This window comes from Hippopotamus amphibius, chromosome 6, assembly GCF_030028045.1.
Source record: "Hippopotamus amphibius kiboko isolate mHipAmp2 chromosome 6, mHipAmp2.hap2, whole genome shotgun sequence".
NCBI classification, from domain to species: domain Eukaryota; kingdom Metazoa; phylum Chordata; class Mammalia; order Artiodactyla; family Hippopotamidae; genus Hippopotamus; species Hippopotamus amphibius.
In genome coordinates, this window is record NC_080191.1 from 8,892,268 (window position 1) to 8,911,515 (window position 19,248).

General features: G+C 46.6%; 1 protein-coding gene across 1 annotated transcript in view; it reads right to left on the minus strand.

Moving 5' to 3' along the window:
* The window catches only part of ARMC2 (armadillo repeat containing 2), a 98,809-nt gene that overhangs the window by 10,915 nt on the left and 68,646 nt on the right, over window positions 1–19,248 (minus strand). Inside the window, exon 14 of the mRNA XM_057740087.1 lies at window positions 9,024–9,339. Within this exon, the coding sequence (XP_057596070.1) occupies window positions 9,024–9,339 (316 nt within the window). The remainder of the gene's footprint in view (window positions 1–9,023; window positions 9,340–19,248) is intronic.

Here is a 19,248-nt window from a genome sequence, read left to right on the forward strand (position 1 = left end):
TTTAGGGGGGAAAAGAGACGGTACGTGGTGGAGACTGGATTGGGGGATGAGGGAGAGGAATCACCCAGGATGATCTCTGGGTTTCTGGATTACAGAATTGGATGGACAGCAATCCCATCCTCTGAATTAATGGGAAGAAGGTCCAGCTGGGGAAAAGGTCATGAGTTAGATGTCTTGAGGTGCTTCTCAAATACCCACAGTTGATGAGATTACATAGGGCAGTTGGACATACGGGTCTGGAAGTCAGAGAAAAAGTCAGGAGGCTGGTTATGCTAAACTAGCTCTAGCAGCCTCTGCCTCTCCCTTCTGACCCTGCACACAGCCCCTCAGCGCCTGGAGTACCCTCACCACCCCCCACCCGGCCATCAGCCGTCCCCAGCCCGGGAGGGAGTCACCTCAGTGCCCGTGCATGTCTTGGGTCCTGACGTGCCCCCTGGGTTTTATTGGATAAGAAGTGCCTTTTACTTCTTTTTTTTAAAAAAATTGAAGTATGGTTGATAAACAATATTGCCTCAGGTGTAGAACACAGCGAGTCAATATTTTTACAGATTATACTCCATTTATAGTTATTATAAAATAGTGGCTATATTCCCTGTGCTGTATGATATATCCTTGTTGCTTAGCTATTTTATTTTATTTTTTTAAAGCTCTTTATTGGAATATAATTGCTTTACACTCTTGTACCAGCTTATGAGGTACACCAAAGGCTTATCTATTTTATACACAGTAGCCTGTATCTCTAACTCCCCTCCCCCCACCGTGCCCCTCCCCCCTTCCCTTTGCCCACCGATCACCACTAGTTACTTCTCCATCTCTGAGCCCATGTCTGTTTTGTTGCCTTCATTTGTTTGTTTTGTTTTTTGAGGTTCCCCATATAAGGGAAGTCATTACAGTACTTGTCTCTCTCTGACTTATTTCACCTAGCATAATACCCTCTAGGTCCATCCATGTTGTTGTGAACGGCAAAATTTCATTCGTTTTTATGAGTAAAGAAGTGTCTTTTATCTCGTGTATGAAACCAAAGTTCCTCAGGGCTGTGAGCTAGGTAGGAGGACTGCGCTAGCTCTTATATTCTCTGATTTAATTCTCTATCCTTTTGGCCTTCTTTTCATTAACGAGAATGACCTTCTTATAGCTTACTCTGTTCAAGGGGAAACTCAGTCACTTGTTACACTACAGAAACCACACACTGGCCCTTCAGCCAGTGGTCCCTCTGCCTACAGCAGCCAGCATGGGGCCAGTACCCGGCAGACACTCAGTGAATACTTGGAGAAAGAAAGAATAAATGAGGCCCTAATTGCCTGGTTTTTGTTTTTTTAGTTTAAACACATGGGAAAGGAATAAAGAATAGAATCATCTTGGACTTCAGGATGGATTCTACAGCAAGGAAATATGCTAGTAGCTTCAGGTTTCTAGGAGATCTGTAAAAAGATCCCAGGTGTTTTTAAGGGAGGCAAGGTAAAAGAAGGGACACAGGACCCCAAAAAAGTATCCTCTCTTGCTTGGCTGTGACTCTGGAGCTGGAATCTCGATCTTCTAACTGCTGGCTGTGTGACCTTGTTCAAGTCATTTAACCCCCTTGGGCCTCAGTTTCCTTGTCTGCAAAGTGGGATAATAATGACACCCACATTACAGAACTGTTACAGAGTTTAAATGCATGAACACTTGTAAAGGGCTTATAAAAGTGTGCGGCACATTGCTGGCGCTAAATAAACCTCTGTTAAATGAACAGGCGGGCTACCCAGAATGATGGCTGATGGCGAATGGCTTGGGTGAATGTCTAAAACTTAGCAAAGCCCTGGTTCCCTCTCCTCTTGCCTTGGTGGGATAATTCATTAGCTTGCCCAGAAAAAGTAAAGTAGCTTTAAAAAAAAAAAAGGAAAGAAAGAAAGAAAAAGAAAGAAACAAAGGAAGGAAGAAAGAAAGAAATGAAGGAAGGAAGAAAGGAAAGAAAAGAAAAGTAGCTCTTATGTGTCACCACCCTGCTGTAGGACCTCATGTTTGGGAGCAGGAATAACGTCTGGCATCCGGGGCAGGAGGGGAGACGTTCACAGCGACTAGACATCTATCATGAACAGCACCAAGCACTTTACATGCATTTAACACCACAAAAGTTATTAAGTATGCTTTAAATGCAGTTACAAGTATTTAAACCCACAATAATTAATACTCTAAATGTGCATCTAGGGGCTTCCCTGGTGGTGCAGGGAATCCACCTGCCAATGCAGAGGACACATGTTTGATCCCTGGTCTGGGAAGATCCCACATGCCATGGAGCAACTAAGCCCATGAGCCACAACTACTGAGGCCACTAGCCACAACTACTGAAGCCCACGTGCCTAGAGCCCGTGCTCTACAACAAGAGAATCTCTCTGCCCCATCCCCCACCTCGCTCACCACAACCAGAGAAAGCCCACGTGCAGCAACGAAGACCCAATGAAGCCAAAAATAAGTAAATTAAATAAATTTTTAAAAAAATAAAAATAAACGTGCATCTATCTCAGTCAGCTCAGGCTGCCATAACAAAATGCCATAAACTGAGTGGCTTAAGCGACAGGAAATTATTTGACAGCTCTGGGGGCTAAAAGTCCAAGATCAGGGAGCCAGCACAGCTGGGTTCTGGTGAGGGCTCTTCCTGGCTTACAGATGGCTACTTTCCCTCTGTGACCTCATCTAAGACTAATTATTTCCCAAAGGCTCCAACTCCAAATACCATCACACGGAGGGTTAGCGCTTCAACACGTGAATTGAAGAGATACGGCTTAGTCACAGCAGCCTCCTCATATCCCATTTTCTCCTCCCAGATGAGAACATGGAGGCTTCACAGCGCAGACCTCGGAATCCAGGTCTGCCCGGCGCCACCATCCTGCTCTTTCCACAGCATCTGGCTGAGTGCTCCTCAGAGCCAGCTGAGGCAATAATTTGCCTCCAAAGAGCCTGAGACACCCACAGCGCCCTCTGGAGCTGACGCGCGGAGGTAAGGGAATCTGGAATTTGGAGCTTCCACTAAGGCAGCAAATCACTGAACCTGGGGGCTTGCTGAGAAGGCTGGTCCTTATTATAAATTTTTTTTTTTTATTTTAAAAGACCCTTTGCAGTGAGACTGGCCTCTGGAGGGGAGTCCTGGGGTACAAGCAGCTCCTCTGTGAGGGGAGCAAGGCTGGGGAGAGGTGCTGAACAGAGTCCCTAGGGATGCCTTTCCCACATGCCCGGGGGAGGGTGCGGTGCGGCAAAGGCAGCAGGCTGGAAGGAGCGCTCAGCGCTGAGGACTAACAGGGCAGCGGCTGCCTTGCCCTCAGGTAAGTGGGCACAACCAGACCAGCGGGCGAGCAAGGCCCTTTCTACAGTCAGAATCAAGCCTGGCCCTGGCCTTGGCTTGCCTTCCACTGCTACTACTGGGTTGGTCAGAGGGAGGCAGGCACGCTGAAGACCAGCTCCCTTCTCCCAGGATCTGATCGCCATCCTACACTGATGCACAGACACCAGGTGGGAACCCGCAGAGACGGGTTGAGGGGCCCTTTGTAGGGCTCAGAACAGTCATCCCTGCAACTGAGCCACCAAGGGGAGGGTGGAGGCGAAGGGTGTGTCGGGGTGAATTTATCCCCCGAAAGCGCTGCACGGTAGGTCAGGTTGTTCAGGAGGTAGAACAGACAAGGGATCCCTCTGCTCCCCCAAACAACTGCCCGGCGTGGCAGGCTAGAGAGAAGGGTTTCTTCACTTGGGCTGAACCTCAGATGGTGCTGAGCTCTAACGCAGAGAATGGAGCATTCTCAAGGGAGACCTTTGACCAACTGCATCAGGACTGTCCAGAGAGTTTTAAAAAAACAGAGATTCCCAGGCTCTGTACCTCACTTGATCAATCACGACCTCTGAGGGTAGGGTGAAGAATCTGTGTCTTTCATAAGCTCCCTTCACCATTCTTAAGCACAAAGAAGTTTGCAAAGTGCCAAATGTGGGTTTCACTGATGGCTTTACAGCAAAAGACAGTAGGTTATTCCTGAGCACCAGTAACCTCAAGGGGGTACACTGGAGAGACCTCACATGGAATCCCCCAGTGACCAAGGCAGAGCACCTGCCCTCCCAGAGGACTTGGTGATAGAGGCACAGAGGGGACAGGCCCTTGCCTCCGAAGGACTCTAGCCAGGCCCCCCTGGTTAACCCTTTTAGCTCTGGCCAAATCTGCTTCTCAGCCTTTCTTCTGCCTCCAAAGCATCACTTTCCTAGAATTCAAACACAAATTATCAAACACAAATGTAATTTCTAAGCTCACAAAATATACATAAGACCAGGAATTTTCCCACTACATATGTGACTATTAATAATTACAGGAAAATGAATCACGCAGAGCTTTATTTCTTCACTTGACGACCCAGGGATGTGTCCCCAGTCCAGGTGTGTGAAGGCTGGTCCTCAGGCCCTCTCCCCAGGGGGCTGCAGTCAGGTGAAGCAACTTGGCCTGCCAGCAGCTGAGAACTCAGGGGGTGGGTTTCAGCTGCCTGCCAGCTCCTCACTACCCAGAGGCTAGAGGTGGTTCTCTGAGCACCGGGTCTCAGCCTCTAAGGGGCAGAAGCATCACCTGGGGGTGGGGGAGGGGCGGAAATGCATATTTCAAGACCCTAAACCTTCCTGCAGGGACAGCCTTTTTCTGGGTAAGACCCAGAAACTGGAAAGGGTCCCTTGATGGGCCCCATAGCTGATTCTGAGGCAGGTGGATCCCTGACCTCTGGGTGGAGGAGAACTGATCCTCCAGATGCAAAAGGATCATCAGAAGACAGAGAGCTCTTACAGTGCAAGTGCTGGAGGGTTTGAGGTTGTTAGAGAAGCTGAATTTCTAGAGCAGCGCGATGCAGATTTGCACAGGCGGTTTCATGGGCAGTCAGCAGCTCGGAAGAGAGTTCCAGACTAAACGTGCAGGGGTTCTGAGTTGTGTGGAAGTGATAAGTCACAAGGACAGACCTCAGTCAGACTTCAAGAATCCTTCCTTAAGGACAGCAGCGTGGAGAGTAACCCTGCGGCTTACTAACTTTGTGACTGCTGAAAGTCACTTCATCTCACTGAGCCTGTTTCCTCCTCTGTGAAATGCCTAAAATAACAACAGTCTACTCTTACGTGGCTGCTGTGAGGTAACAGATGTGAACAGGCTTCTTAAGCTGCGCGGCTCATTGCAATGGTGATCATTTTGTAATGTACAGAAATATTAAATCGCTACGTGACGCACTTGGAGCTAACATAATGGTGTAGGTCAATTATACCTCAATAAAAAATAAATAAAATAAACTATACAGCTCCAGAACAAGGCAAGGCAAGGTCACGTAACACTCCCACACACGAAAAGCTGGGCTCTTTGGCTCTGTCCCCTCAGCCTTCATGTTCTGTGTATACCTTGCTGCTAGCACTTTTCATAAGCTTCTTCTCTATACACCTGGTATTCCTCCACCACGTACCCCACGTTCCTTGAAAGCAGATCCCAATCTACACTTTTTCAAACCTCGGGATGGACTGAGTGTGTTCCCCTCCACATTCACATGGTGAAGCCCTAACCCCCAACATGACTATATGTGGAGATGGAGCCTGAGAGGGGACAAAAACTGAATGATGTTGTAAGGGTGGGACCCTCATCCCATAGGGCTGGTGCCCTTATAAGAAGAGATGGAGACACCAGAGCTCACTCTCCCCTGTCTGAGGACACAGCAAGAAGGTGGCCATCTACAAGTTAGAAAGAAGACACCAACCCTGCTGGCACCTTGACCTTGGACTTCCAGCCTACTGACTGTGAGAAATAGATTTCTATGAAGTTATCCAAGCTGTGGTATCTTGTTATGGCAGCCTGAGCAAACTAAGACAATACTTTTCTTTAACATACAGCATGGGACTGATTGTGCAATGATGACTCAATAAATGAGTAGAAAAGGGGCAAAGTTCAAATATCACCCCAAAACATCATTTTCATCAGGCATGAAAGTTTCTTTCACAACAACAAAATCTTTCAGAGTCTGGTAAGTAATGGCAAAGCAGATCACTCCAGATGGCAGTTAATTTCCTTGCACACGGGTAGGGAGAGGTGCCCGTGGGAAATGACAAGGCCTTAAAAGTGGAAGGGGGGTTACTATGGACTGAATTGTGTCCCTCTGAAATCCGTATGTTGAAGCCCTCACCCGTAATGCACCTGTATTTGGAGATAGGGCTTTTAGGAAACAATTAGGGTTAGATGATATCATAAGGGTGGGGTCCTTATCTGATAGGACTGGTGACATGAGAAGAAGAGAAAGAGAGAGAGAAGGCAGCCGTCTATAAGCCAGGAGGAGAAGCCGCACCAGAACCAACCATGCTGGCACCCTCATCTCAGACTTCCAGTCTCCAGAAGTGTGAGAAAATAAGTTTTTGTTGTTTAAGTCACCCAGCCTATTCTATTTTGTCATGGCATCCTGAGCAGACTAAGACAAGATCCGGGTGCCTAGCCATGGGGTGCTGCTGTAATAAATACCTAAAAGTATGCAGGCAGCTTTGGAACTGGGTAATGGGTGGAGGCTGGAGGAGTTCTGAGGTGCACCCTAGAAACATGGACGTTAAACGCTGTGAAACATAATTCACATTTTATGGCAAGACAAGAAAAGTTTAAACATAAAAATTCTTCTCTGCCCTTTGGCCTCCTCTCTCCCCACACTGTGCTTTGCGCATCTGCGTTATGCATCGACCAAACCTCTCCCATGGTAGGAGTACCTGCTCAACCGTGAAGAGCAACATTCTCCCGCATCAAGACAGCTCCCTCCTTAAAAGATAACATTCCTTCTTGATCTTGTAAAGGGTCATATGACCCACCAGGATGATGCTTAGATCTGGATTATGTAAATTGTTAGTAGCACATCATCTGATGTACAGCCCTCTGCCTCAAAAAAACTTATATAACTGTGCCTTGATTTCTAACCAGTGGAACAGTTCTCAGAGCTTTCTGAGATGCTCTTCCAGGGTTACAATCCTCAAATTTGGCTCGAATAAAATTTTCCAATTCTGTTTTAGATCCACTGATTAATTTTTCGTCGATAAGGTGATTCTGGCAAAGGCTCAAAGACAAAAGAGAGCTGGAGAGAAAGCTTCCATCTTCTTAGAGAACACAGACATAATCATGAATGCAATGCTGTTAGAAAGATGGACATTAAAGGCCACCCCAGCAAACTCTCAGATGGAAAGGAGGAACAGGTCATTGGAAACTGCAGGAAAGGTGATCCTTGTTATAAAGTGGCAAAGAACTGGGCTGAATTGTTTGTGTTCTTGTGTTTTGTGGAAGGTCTAACTTGCGAGCAATGACTGTGGATATTTAGCTGAGATTTCCAAGCAAAGTGTTTAAGGAGAGGCTTGGCTCTTCGTGACTGCTTATAGTAACATGTAAGAAGAGAGGGATGAATCATAGAAGGAACTGTTAAGCAAAAGGAACCAGAACTTGAAGATTTGGAAAATTCTCAGGCTGTCCATATTGCAAGAAATAAGAAAGCATGTGCTGGAGAGAACACCAAGGGTGTGGTTGGTCTATCATTCAGTAAAGAGTTTATGAGATTATGCGAACAGAAACACTGCCAGTTTCAACCAAAGGAGCTGAGATAGGACCAAATGAAGGAAGGTCGTCAGACTCCTTGGATTTTGATAGGACAGAGTGTAGAGCTATTTGGCTGTGAATATGCACTATTCTTCAAGTAGAGAAGAGAATGACCCCAGTGGTGATTCAGAGATCACCAGGGCCACTGCCTCAGTTTCAACAGGCCACACTGGCCTTCAGCCCAAAGCCTTGAGGGCAAGACCACCCTGCAGAGCCCTGGTGTCCTGACAGAGCTGTGGAGGCAGGGCCACTGCCCCAGTGCATCTTCTGAAAGGCAAAGCATCTAACCAAACAGGATTCTTCTCAAGCCTTAAGATCTGATGGAATCCGCCTTACTAAGTTTGGGACTCGTTTGGGACGCATCACACTTTCTTTTTTCTCTGTTTCTCTCTTTTGGAATGGGAATGTCTATCCTCTGCCTGTCCCACCATTTTATTTTGCATATAACTTGTCTGGTTCTACAGGTTCAAGCAGGATTTAGATGATATTTAACTGATATTTTGGATCTTAGGGGGGATGTTGGGATGGAATGAATGTATTTTGCATGTGAGAAGGACATGAATTTGGGGGACCAGGGGTAGAATACTGGTGACTGAATTGTGTCCCCTGCCCCAAATTCATACCTTGAAGCCTTAACCCCTAATGTGATTATTTTTGGCTTTTAGGAGGTAAAGTTAAATGAGATCATAAGGGTGGAGTCTGTATCTGATAGGGTGGTCTTATAAAAAGAGAGAGATCATTCTCTCTCCCACGTGCACACGCACACATAGGCAGGCTTAGTGAGAATGCAGCCACCTGCAAGCCAGGAAGAGGGCTCTTCCCAGAACAGAATCAGCTGGCACTTTGATCTTGGACTTCCAGTCCCCAGAGCTGTGAGAAATAAACTTGTGTTGCTTAAGCCACCCAGTCTGCAGTATCTCCAACTGACTAGGAGGGATGGGGGTGGGGATGGGGGGGGGGGGAGGGGGACATGGGCAAATGGGACCTGAATAACTGGGGACTTGAATTATGGATAATGTAAAAAGCTGAGATAATAAAAAGATAAATAAACTTTAATCACGTGGACTAACCCAGGAAAAATTGGGGACTTTAAACTGTGGTTAGTTTGGCCAATTTTTTATAATTTGATTGGTATACTTAAAAAAAAATTGTGATGTAAGTCACATACCATAAAATTCACCTCTTTAAGCTGTACAGTGAGTTTTAGTAATAATTTGTATTACTATTTTCTATTTTCTCCCTGGTCTTTTTTGTTTGTTTGTTTTCAATCTGGATTACTTTTGAGGCAGTTCTGAAGAGAAGAGGAATGATTCTTCCTTCACAGCTAGGAAGGTTCGTTAAGGTGAGCGATTGTACTGCTAAAGCCCTCCGGGCACCCGAGCCCCAGTCCATCTCCAGCCGCGCCCTTGCGGCGGGGCGGCTGCGCTCTTACCCAGCGTGGCGAGGAGCAGGCCCACGATGTGCGGGTGGGCGGCGATGGCCGCGCCCACGCCCGGGTGGATGGCCAGGTTAGCGAGCACGCGGGTCAGCTTGATGAGCACGTCCTCCGCCTGGGCCGGCCTCGGGGCCTTGGGCTCCTCATCTCCTTCCCCCAAGAGCTTCCGGGAATGCAGATCCATTTCATAGAAGGTACGGAATAAAGAGAGCAGAGCGGGGATGCTCCCTTTCTCCTTGGCAAACTGCTCACGAGCCTGGTTATTTTTCGCTGTCAGGTTGCCAAGGATAAAAACAACACGAACGACTAAATCCTGCAGTAAATTAAAGACAAAGAGTTACAAGAGCAGAGAGGCTGGGACAAGTTGTTGGGACGAGGACAATATTTAATTGATTCACGATTTAATTAATAGTGAGATGGAACACATCTGGCTTCCACTGACTTGTACAGTATTTGATTTCCAGGATTGGTGCAACGTGACAGAGGAGATTAAAAGCATTTGGCAACAGTGAAAGAATACACACTGATTGATGCTGTCAGCAAGGTCTATTAACTTCAGATCCTTCATCTGAAATTCTAGCTGTCCTTTTTTTTTTTTTTCCTGGAGAACACTTAGTTGAGCTGGATGACATTACTAACAATGTGTTATATAAATCGAAGTCTTGACACAAAGGGTTTCTTGAGCATCCAAATCGTCTCCTAAAAGTTCACCTCCTGCTGAAGCATTGTGTTTCTAAAAATAGGGTGTTCGCTCCATAGTGGCTAATCTACGGTAGGCTTTCTCAGCCTGGGCACTGCTGACTTTGGGGGGCTGGATAATTCTTTGCTAGGAGGGGCTGTTTACATTTAGTGGCATGCCTGACCTCTCCTACTAGATACCAGGAGCACTTCCCCAGATACCACAACCAAAAATGTTTCCGTGTCCCCTGGGGGCAAAATGGCCCCCAGGTGAGAGCCACTGTTACAAAGTGTTCACCACTTTAGAGCAATATGTCTTTCTTGACCAGGGTAGTGGTTACATGGGAGACAATTTTATAACTGTTTGCTAAATGGTACAAATGTGTTTTGTGCGCTTCTCTGTATATAAGCCATATTTCACAATAAGTAAATGTTTCTAAAACATCCCAAGATGAGAATACTTTACAACTGAACAGGAAACAGAAACAATTATGTTCTTAATTTGACACAGCCGGCAGACATACCAGTTTGGTTGTTAAAGGAACGCTTACTGAGGGGCTACAACTGGCCAGGATGCTAATACTCATTGTGCAGGAGCTGTGCTGTTAACAGACAAGAAACCGACGTGGAGAAGCCACAGCCAGTGAGAGGTGGAGTCAGGATTTGAACCCGAGATTACCCAGCCCTGGAGTCCTTCCTACATCCATGCCTCTGGTGGCCTGTTATTTACGAATCTCCTCCTTTGCCTAGGCTGTTTTCAGAGCAGTAAAGGAATTATCTCCTTTTAAAAGTAAATATGTCACCAGGATGGATTCCAATAAACCCTACTTTATCAGATCTGTACTTAGCAGCAGCCTTAAGGAACTGGGACAAAGGGCAGCGGGCTGGGTTGGTTTTTCTCCAGGTGGCACCTGAGGGTGGGAGCAGCACTGAGCACTGTGTGTGGCCTAGAGAGAGCGGAGGATCCAGGACAAAGGATAAGATGCTGGGAGCGGCCTGGGTTTGCTCTGCCAATGCCAGCTTGTTCCTGCTTGTTCCTGAAAAAAGTTTTCCCTGGCCCTGGCGAAGAAGCAGCCAGGCTGCTGCTTGTACAGCTGGGAATCATTTGCCAACATTAAGAAAGGACAGAGTCTAACACAATGGCTGGAACTGGCGCAGGCCCAGGAGAGCATTCGCACCAGGAGAAACCTCAGCTGGGCAGTGTGCAACCCATCACAGCAGGTGGTCCAGTCAGGGGACCCGCTCCTGCCCCCACCCCAACCAGAATGCTAGTCCTTGGGTAAATGTTGAATGCCGGGGTCTGGGGGAATACACGCACACAAAGAAGGATGGGGCCAGGCGCTCTGAGCAGCTTAGAATCTACTGAAGATGAGGCTGGTGCATGGGAAGAAACAGCCAAGACTGAAAGGCTAAGGAAGAAGCTAGACATTCAAGCGGGTTACCATTCCCAGCTAGAGAGCCAGGAAGCCTGGGTCACACTTCAGTTAGCCTCTCTATGCCTTGATTCACTCATCTGTAAAATGGGGGACATGGGTTGCAAAATTCAATGAGACAAAACAGATAAAGCACAGATTGTGGTGAGAGATGATTCAGGCACTCTTCTGAACCCTTTACTATGAATAAAAAGTCAGTAGTGTTAACCTATGTGGGAAAGACCCAGTGGTCTCAAGAGGAGTCTAGGTAAGAGGATGCTCAGGGAACATAGCTGGTGGCGGGGGTGGGGGGGTGGTATTAGCAAAGTTATGACAATGAATTTGAGTTCAACCTTGAAAAATGAATGAAAGCAGACATGTGGTGGGGAGCACAGCTGAGCTGGCATGGGGAAAAGGAGCATGTCTTGAAAAAGGGTACCTGGGGCAGCCCCCTACCAGGGCCTGGGGTCACCTTGTTTGTGTCTGATTACCAGACCGTTTCCTAAAGAAGCTGAAGCCTGTGGGCCTTACATCTAAACCAAGCACACAAAGTTTCATGATAATACTCCAGTCTCCCTTCAGGTGAAACCAGTGGTTACTTCGTGTAATTCCCCATGGGGCAGGCTCCTCCCAGGGCTCTAGAAGGAGAGCACTTCTCCACCCTGGCCACACCTAACAGCAAAGCAGACCATTTTCCAACCAGGACAGAGGCTACCTCTGAGAATTAGGATTCTTGAAGGAAAATTCCACCGTATTTTCCAAACTGAGGAATATGAGCTTTTCACATAAACTCTGATACATGATTTCTGATCGAAGACACTCTACGCTAGTCCTATCTCTGAAAATTGTAACAATTACTATTACTACTAATAGTAGCAGCAACTAATGCCCTGTGTTTATGATGTACCAGGCACTGTTCCAAGCACCTAGGTACACAAATTAACTAATTTGCTGAAAGTGACAATTTGCAGTTCTTTAATTTGAACAAAATGTTCCCATTCTCCACAATCCAGAGAGCCGCCTCCCTCAGGCCGCAGAGAGCACTTATGGCCACATTTTTGGACTTCACAGTGTTCCCTGGATTGTGCTCTTATTTCCACAAAAGCACATTAAGTAACACAGGAAAGATATGATCAGTGCTTTTCAATGGCTTCTTAAAAAATACAATAAATAGTTGTATTCTGTTGGCTAAATCATTACCAGGACTAATCAATTCACCTCCTAAAATGTCACTGATGTCTTCTGCAGGATGCTAGACTATTTTTTTCTCCCTTCTCTCTCTTCCTAGCTCTGCTGCTTCACCTCCACCTCTGATGTGTTTTTCTGGTTGGTCTAACCCAGAAGGCTTCTCTGGCCCTGTACCACCTCCACCTGTCACTGCTGACTTGCTGACCAGATCCCTGGCTGGGGGGAAGAGCAGGTTTCCTTAGAGGTCCTCATTCTTCATAATTCAAATGACCTCTACCCTCTGTCACATGTGGTCGAATCTGGGAAGACTGAGTGCTGTTTTTCTTGTTTGAAAAATTCCCTCAGACCTCTTTCACGTCTAAAATTCTTTGATTCAAATATCTCTGTGTGTCCTAACATGGCACAGATTATTAAGCCTGATGTGGGGAGAAGAAACTCCAGGTTTTAGGGCAGGAAGAGTTAACACCGCCGCAATACCTCTCTCCCTGCCTTCAGATGGAAAAAGGAGGGGGTGGCTCCTGGCAGCAGTGGTGCCAACTGAAGGATGGCACGCAGAATCAACAAGTGGGCTGGCAGATTGCGCCGTGTGCAGCACCAGACTTCCAGCAACTGCTGTGTTTGCTGTTTCTGTCCTCTTTCTCAGGGTTGGCTGAGGCATTTTTTTTCTCCCCCCACTCCCTTTCTCAAATGTATTCTCCGTGAACTGAGGGAGCGCAGAATGGGCCAGAAAAGCAGCAGTCTCCCAGGAGGTTGGCAGAGGTAGTGTTTCCTTACTCCCATGCCAGTGCCTGTCTGGACTCATCTGGAGTCCTGAACAAGGAGGCTGAGCAAGAGGGCTTTGCATGGCCCCTTAGCTCCCCGAGGGTGGTCTCTGCAGAGCATTGCCCTGGACGGCGTTACGGAGAGGTTGTTTATTGTTCCACAGCCCAATCTATCTCAAGTCTACCAAATGTCACCTAATTAAAAGCCAATACAGATTTGGAAAACTAGACAAAGGCCAAAGTCATCAACTTGTACAGAAACAATCTGCAGAACACAATTTCATCAACGTGCCATACTCCTTTGAGGTACAGAGCCTCTCCTTTATTCTTAGACAATATCTGAGAACCATCTATACATCAACACTGCACTTTTATAGCCTTCTTATTAAACTGAACACAAAGTTGCATATTCATACCATAAATATGTAGTTTTGAAAAAGCAAAATGAAGATGGATCAGGAGAATCTTTTTTTTTTTTTTTTAAGAAGGCAGTCTCGTATAACCAGTTCATATTGACTTTCTAATTTTGCTTAAAATGGAGTCAGCCCGGCAACAGCTCCGACCAACCAGAGCTCAGACAGATACTCCTGCTGCACGAAGCCTGACCTCAGCTGTGTGCCCCAGGGACAGGCAATGGGATATTCTCTCTGGTTTAGCATATGCTGTGCCCTCGTGAGCAAGCATGTTACTCAGCCTGAATGGGCTCCACAAGCCTGTGAATAAAATCACTTCAACTGGAGCAAAGCAGGGAACAGGACACGGCTGAACAGAGGTCTGTCGCGTTCCAGCAGCCGCCGCTGTGTGCACCGCTACTTTCCTCGTGAGAAAGGCTGGCCGAGACTCCATGGAGGAGACGCCCCCCTACTCAGAGATGTAGAAACTGAGGCTTCACGAGGCTCCCTGGCCCCCGTGTCCCACATGGGTGAAGAGAAGAGGCAGGCCTTGCACAATGACTTCTGTACTCGCAGATGGATTCCAAAACCACCTCAGCCCACCTCCTCACTGCCATGACCCTCATCGTCCCCAGGCTCAGCCCCAGAGACGTCTTCAGTTCCTCCCTCGCTCCCTCCCCTCAGCAACCAGTCACCAAGTTCCCCCCACTCTGCCATCTCAAAATCTCCCCAGCTCCCCCTCCCCACGCCCACTCCGGCTAACTCGTCTGTAGACTCTTGTCCGAGACCCTTGACAGGCTCCTCCCTCTGCAGCCAGGGTTAACACCACTTCTTGAAGCGCAGCTCTTACATCATCCCCTTGCTCAAAACACATCGACTGCCTATGAAATGCCAAAGCCAGCATCTAATGCACCATCTGGCCCCATGCAACCGCTTCTGCATTACCTCACATTATTCCCCACCCCGGCCCACCAATGGGATGGCACTCCTCCCTGTTTCCCACACCCTTCCTACCACAGTCCCTTAAAATAACCCATGTGCACAATGTTGACCATGGGGAAGGAACCATATCAAGCTGTCACAGAGAGAATCAACTATGTTCAGCAGACTCCATTACTTCCTTGGGAGAGGACTACTTCTCCTAGGTCAAGGAAAACATTTTAGGAAGATTTTCAAGAGTGGGTTGAAACTGAAGGAGTTGTAAATGTGCTTAAGATTGGAACCTTCTCTTAACCAGAAAATTTAATCAAGATGCCCTGTTTAAATTTTGTTTAGAAACTTCTCATGCAATCTGGATATGAGAGCTTGATCAGGATTTGCAATTTGCAACATTTACCCAACATCCCACCTCAAACAAAACCCCAACATTAATTGAGCTTATAGGTGGCTTGAAGAACAGATAAATTCTACCAATACCGGGAAGGCAGACTGCAGGGCAGCAGAAATGCTAATCAACCCCAGGCTACTGAAAGTGGGTCAACAGTTTGCCAAAGAGCTGAGCCATACCAAACGGAAGAATCTGAGACTCAAAACCAGAATCTAAGAAAAAAATCATTTAGAAACGAGAAGAGCTTATACTTGATGCTTCCATCCATCTAGCCATTCTGTCCGCAGTCATTTACTGAGCGCCACTGTATGCTCCGAATGCGGTTATCACTCAAAAGCACCAGGGCGATGCTAGAATTTCACTGGGCTCCGTTCTTTTTTAAGTCAGCAGACATAAATCAGGCATTTGGGTTCCGTGCTGAGTGGGGGGAAGAGCCAGCTCCACAAGGGCAAAGCAGCAGGAGCTGGAAAGAATGAACAAGCTAAGGGCTTATTGTGCTGCCCGCCCGGTCAGGGGTGCAGGCCAAGGCCAAGGCCAAGGCCGAAAAAAGGAGCGAGCTCAGCCAAACGCTCGCGGCACCCACTGGGAATGTGCCTGCAGAGGAGCTGGGAAGAGAGCCACAGGGTGTGCTCCTGCCAGGCAGGAGGTGGAGGGCAAGCTGGGAGCCAAGTCACCATATAAAGGCGCCAGGGGACGGGGTGGAGGCGCCTCCCTCACCAATCCTCTCCAGCCGGCCTCACAGAGGATGGAGGGGAGAGCAAGGTCGCGCTATCCCTGGCCTGCAGCTCGGCTGTGGTTGCATTGGAGGCGAACAGCTCCAAAAGGGGCAGATGTTTTTGCTTTCAGCCTACACTCTCCAGACATTCCAGGTCTCGTTTTCAACACCACGCTGCCTGAGTGCTCCAAATCAGCCAGTGTTCACATGGCTGGAGACAGCCACTTGCCGGGAAAGAGGTCTAAACGGGATGGGAGAGGCATGGCTTTAAAAGCAGCGCGAGCAAGGACGTGTCGGGGGCTTCCCAGTGTTCTCTGAGGCGCTGACGAGTGCCCTGCATCTGGAAGTTCTGTCTAAAAAAAGAGGCACAAGAAACTGACCATTTCTGAAAGTGGAGAGGGTTAGAGTTGTTCAATAGACACAAGTGATACGCATGTAGAAAAAGGTTATTCTTTCTGAACTGTGACCTTTGCAAAATATTGCCAGTCTTATAGGTCTTATTTGAGGCATTTTACCAGATCTCCCGCCCAGTAGATATTTATAGAAGAAATGGGGGAAAATCCTTTCATGTTCTTCCAAAAAAAAAAAAAAAAAACGAACGCAAACGTATTTTGCTGAGCTGCTAAATGCGGCAGCGCTGACGTCAGAGACACCTTCTGAGGCGGGTCTGCTTCACGGGGCTGCTAGGGACCTGGTGGGGCTTCGACACGAGGCCCGTCTGTTTGCACATTTGGTTGTACCAAATGCAGTTTACACCATAAAGCGTACAATATGTGCTTATTTCTTAAATAAGATTTATGATTTACTTGAATTTCAGTCAGCATTCTAAACAGATGCTGTACTTAATGCTAGAGTCTAGCGTGCAGACTGCACCCAGCTGACTGAAGTGCTGCATTTTTTGGTCTCAGTTTTTGTGTGTGGGGGAACTGGGAGTTACTAGTTGGACCTAGTGAATCTTGGGCAAATCAACCTCATAGACAGACATGAGCCAAAGAAGTTTCCCTTGTTCTCTCTGGGGAAGTCCTTTGTGAGAGCTGGGAGGAGTGGATTCCTTTTCTCTGAGACTGCTGATGAACCAGAACCCCTCGGCTTATACCACAGCCATCATATTCTGACATGCCCGTGTCACTGAAGGGCTGTGTGTGGAGGGAGGGGCTGTAACCCAAACCGTGCGTTATTTAAGATGAAGAAATCGCCCTCCACTTTGTCTGTTGTAAACGGACAAAGTGGCGATATGGCGATATGCTGAAATGTCTCCCAGCAGAAATAAAACTTGGTGGTTGTCTCACACATCGACAGCTTGTGCTTGCCAGCTAAGTGCGGACAATGAGCCCTCCCTTCTGCAGCCAGTTCAAGGGTCCCAAGGGCCTGCGCTCAGTCTTTCCCGAGTAGCCCACGCGGCCCAGTGCCTGGGGTCCCACCGGTGTGACGGCCGAGTCATCAAACCCGGTTTGGCCTCAGGATGACTTGTTTTGACACAAATCTGGCAGAGAAAATTCCTGAAAGGGTCCAATGACCCATCTCGTTTTCTCTGGCTAAGAAAGTGCTCCTCAGCTATCGGTTCAAAAGGCACAGGGCATGTGGTCATCACTGCTTTCTGGGGAAAGCTACACCAACACCTGGCGTGTCTTGCTAATTTGGTTCCTACTTTGTGAGGGAGATTCAGTTTCAGCCACACGCCTGTAGAGAAAGGCTGACCCTGTGTGGCTGCTTTGATTAATCACTTTAAAGTCCCTTGAGGTTCTGTAGAAAACCCTCTGCTGTCAATATTGGGGGAAAAAATGTTTTAAGCAGCCATCTTAATAATGTATACCACAGGTTCTCAAACCTGCTCTTCATTTGAATCATCTGTGGAGCCTCTTAAAAGTAGGTTCTCAGACCTTGTCCCAGATCTGAATTAGGATCTCCCAGGGTGGGGCCTGAGAACCTGTATTTTTTTTTTTAAATTGGAGGACAGTTGCTTTACAATGTTGTGTTAGTTTCTGCTGTACAGCAGAGTGAATCAGCCACGTGTATACATACATCCCCTCTTCCTTGGATTTCCTTCCCATTGAGGTCACCACAGAGCGTTGAGGAGAGGTCCCAGTGAGAACCTGTATTTTCAAAGCTCCCCAAGTTTAGGAGACACTGATTCAAATCAAGAAAGAATTAGAAATCTCACCACCTTAATACCTACTGTCCATTTTTTATAATACCATGTTTAAAAATAATATGAATCCACGTTCCTTGTAAATAATTCTTACAACACAGATGTGTAGAAAATAAAAATGAAAATGCACCCCCTGCACTTCATTATCAACTGACTTAATAGAGACAGAGTATGGACATTCCAAAAAGACCCATTCTCACATGCTGAAGTCAGACTTTACCTTGAAAAGAGATGAATGTGAATAATGTAGAAAAAGAAATCACAAAAAAACAGGGAAAAAATGTTTACTTTAGACATTTTCTCAAACAACTTTTTTTCCTTTTTTTCCTTTAATGAGAAACAACGTCAGATGGGGGAGGAAATAGTCTATGACTCCCATCAGCCATCAGCTGTGGTGCTACCTGGTTCCAAGCAGGATTTGCCCCACCACCACCACCACCACCCAGCCGGTGAACCGTGCAAGCAGCTGGCCAGTTTCCTGCCAAGCTCCTCACCTGGTTGATAAAAAACACGTAAAGAGGTGTATGTAGGTGACAGTTCATTTATTACTAGAGAGGGTTTTTCTTTTTAGATTTTTCTTTCTACGTACTTTGAAAATACACTTAGCCATAGCATGATTTAATTTAAAAATAAGTCCCAGAAAAATGAAATCTCCCAGTTGCCAATGTAGTCTTCAGACTTTTAAGACAAAGGCAACACTAAGCTCTCAGAACAAAAATAAAGTCTATAGACTCTTTCTGATTGTTTAGTCCCTGGGTGATCGCTGTGTACACGGAGAGACTATAAAGCCTCCAAAGTACCTATGTGTCTACAATCCAAGTTAGTCTTGGAGAAACATTTCCTAGAGCTGAAACAAAAATAGTTCCAGGAAGCAATAATTCCATTTTAAAAGTTGCTGGAGGACTGGTGTGTGTTTCAAAGATCAGTTCAAAGCCTCAACGTCCAAGTAAACCACAGGTGCAGCGAAGTCTGAGCCACTGCAGATTAACACACTCACATCAGAACGTGGGGTGCAGTTTCTGCAAATAACTTTTCTCTCTAGGCAAGGAGGAAAAACAAATCTTATCCGACCGGTCACCCGGGCCAAGGGGAACAATAATCTAAAATGCTGTACTGGTCTGAAGTAATTTAAGGTCCATCATTTCTGTTTTGCCGTTGTGTAGGGCAGCCTACCAATGCGTGGGGAAAATTATTTCCTCCTCCAAAGTCAAAACAAAAAAGTAAATATGTAACAAAGAAGTACTAGAGGACTAGGAAAAAAATATTGTATAATACTTTACAGAGTTCAAAGCATTTCACATACTCAAAATTCATTCTTTCAGCACTTACCATGAATCTATTATGCCAAGAATCATCTCAGGTTTATAAAGACAAAGCCTGTATCCTTAGGAAATCCCAATAGTGGGTGAGGCAGCTATACAAATGATAGCCATGCGGAGAATCACAAAAGAAATATTTACAAAGACCTGTGAGAGCTTTGGGTTAATGATTTTAGGAAGTAGTTGGGATACATAACTACTTCCTTGTAGCCTGAACAATTTCCCTGCGCTTCTAAAATATTCTGGTTTTGAGGAAAATATAAATTATATATATTTTTTTT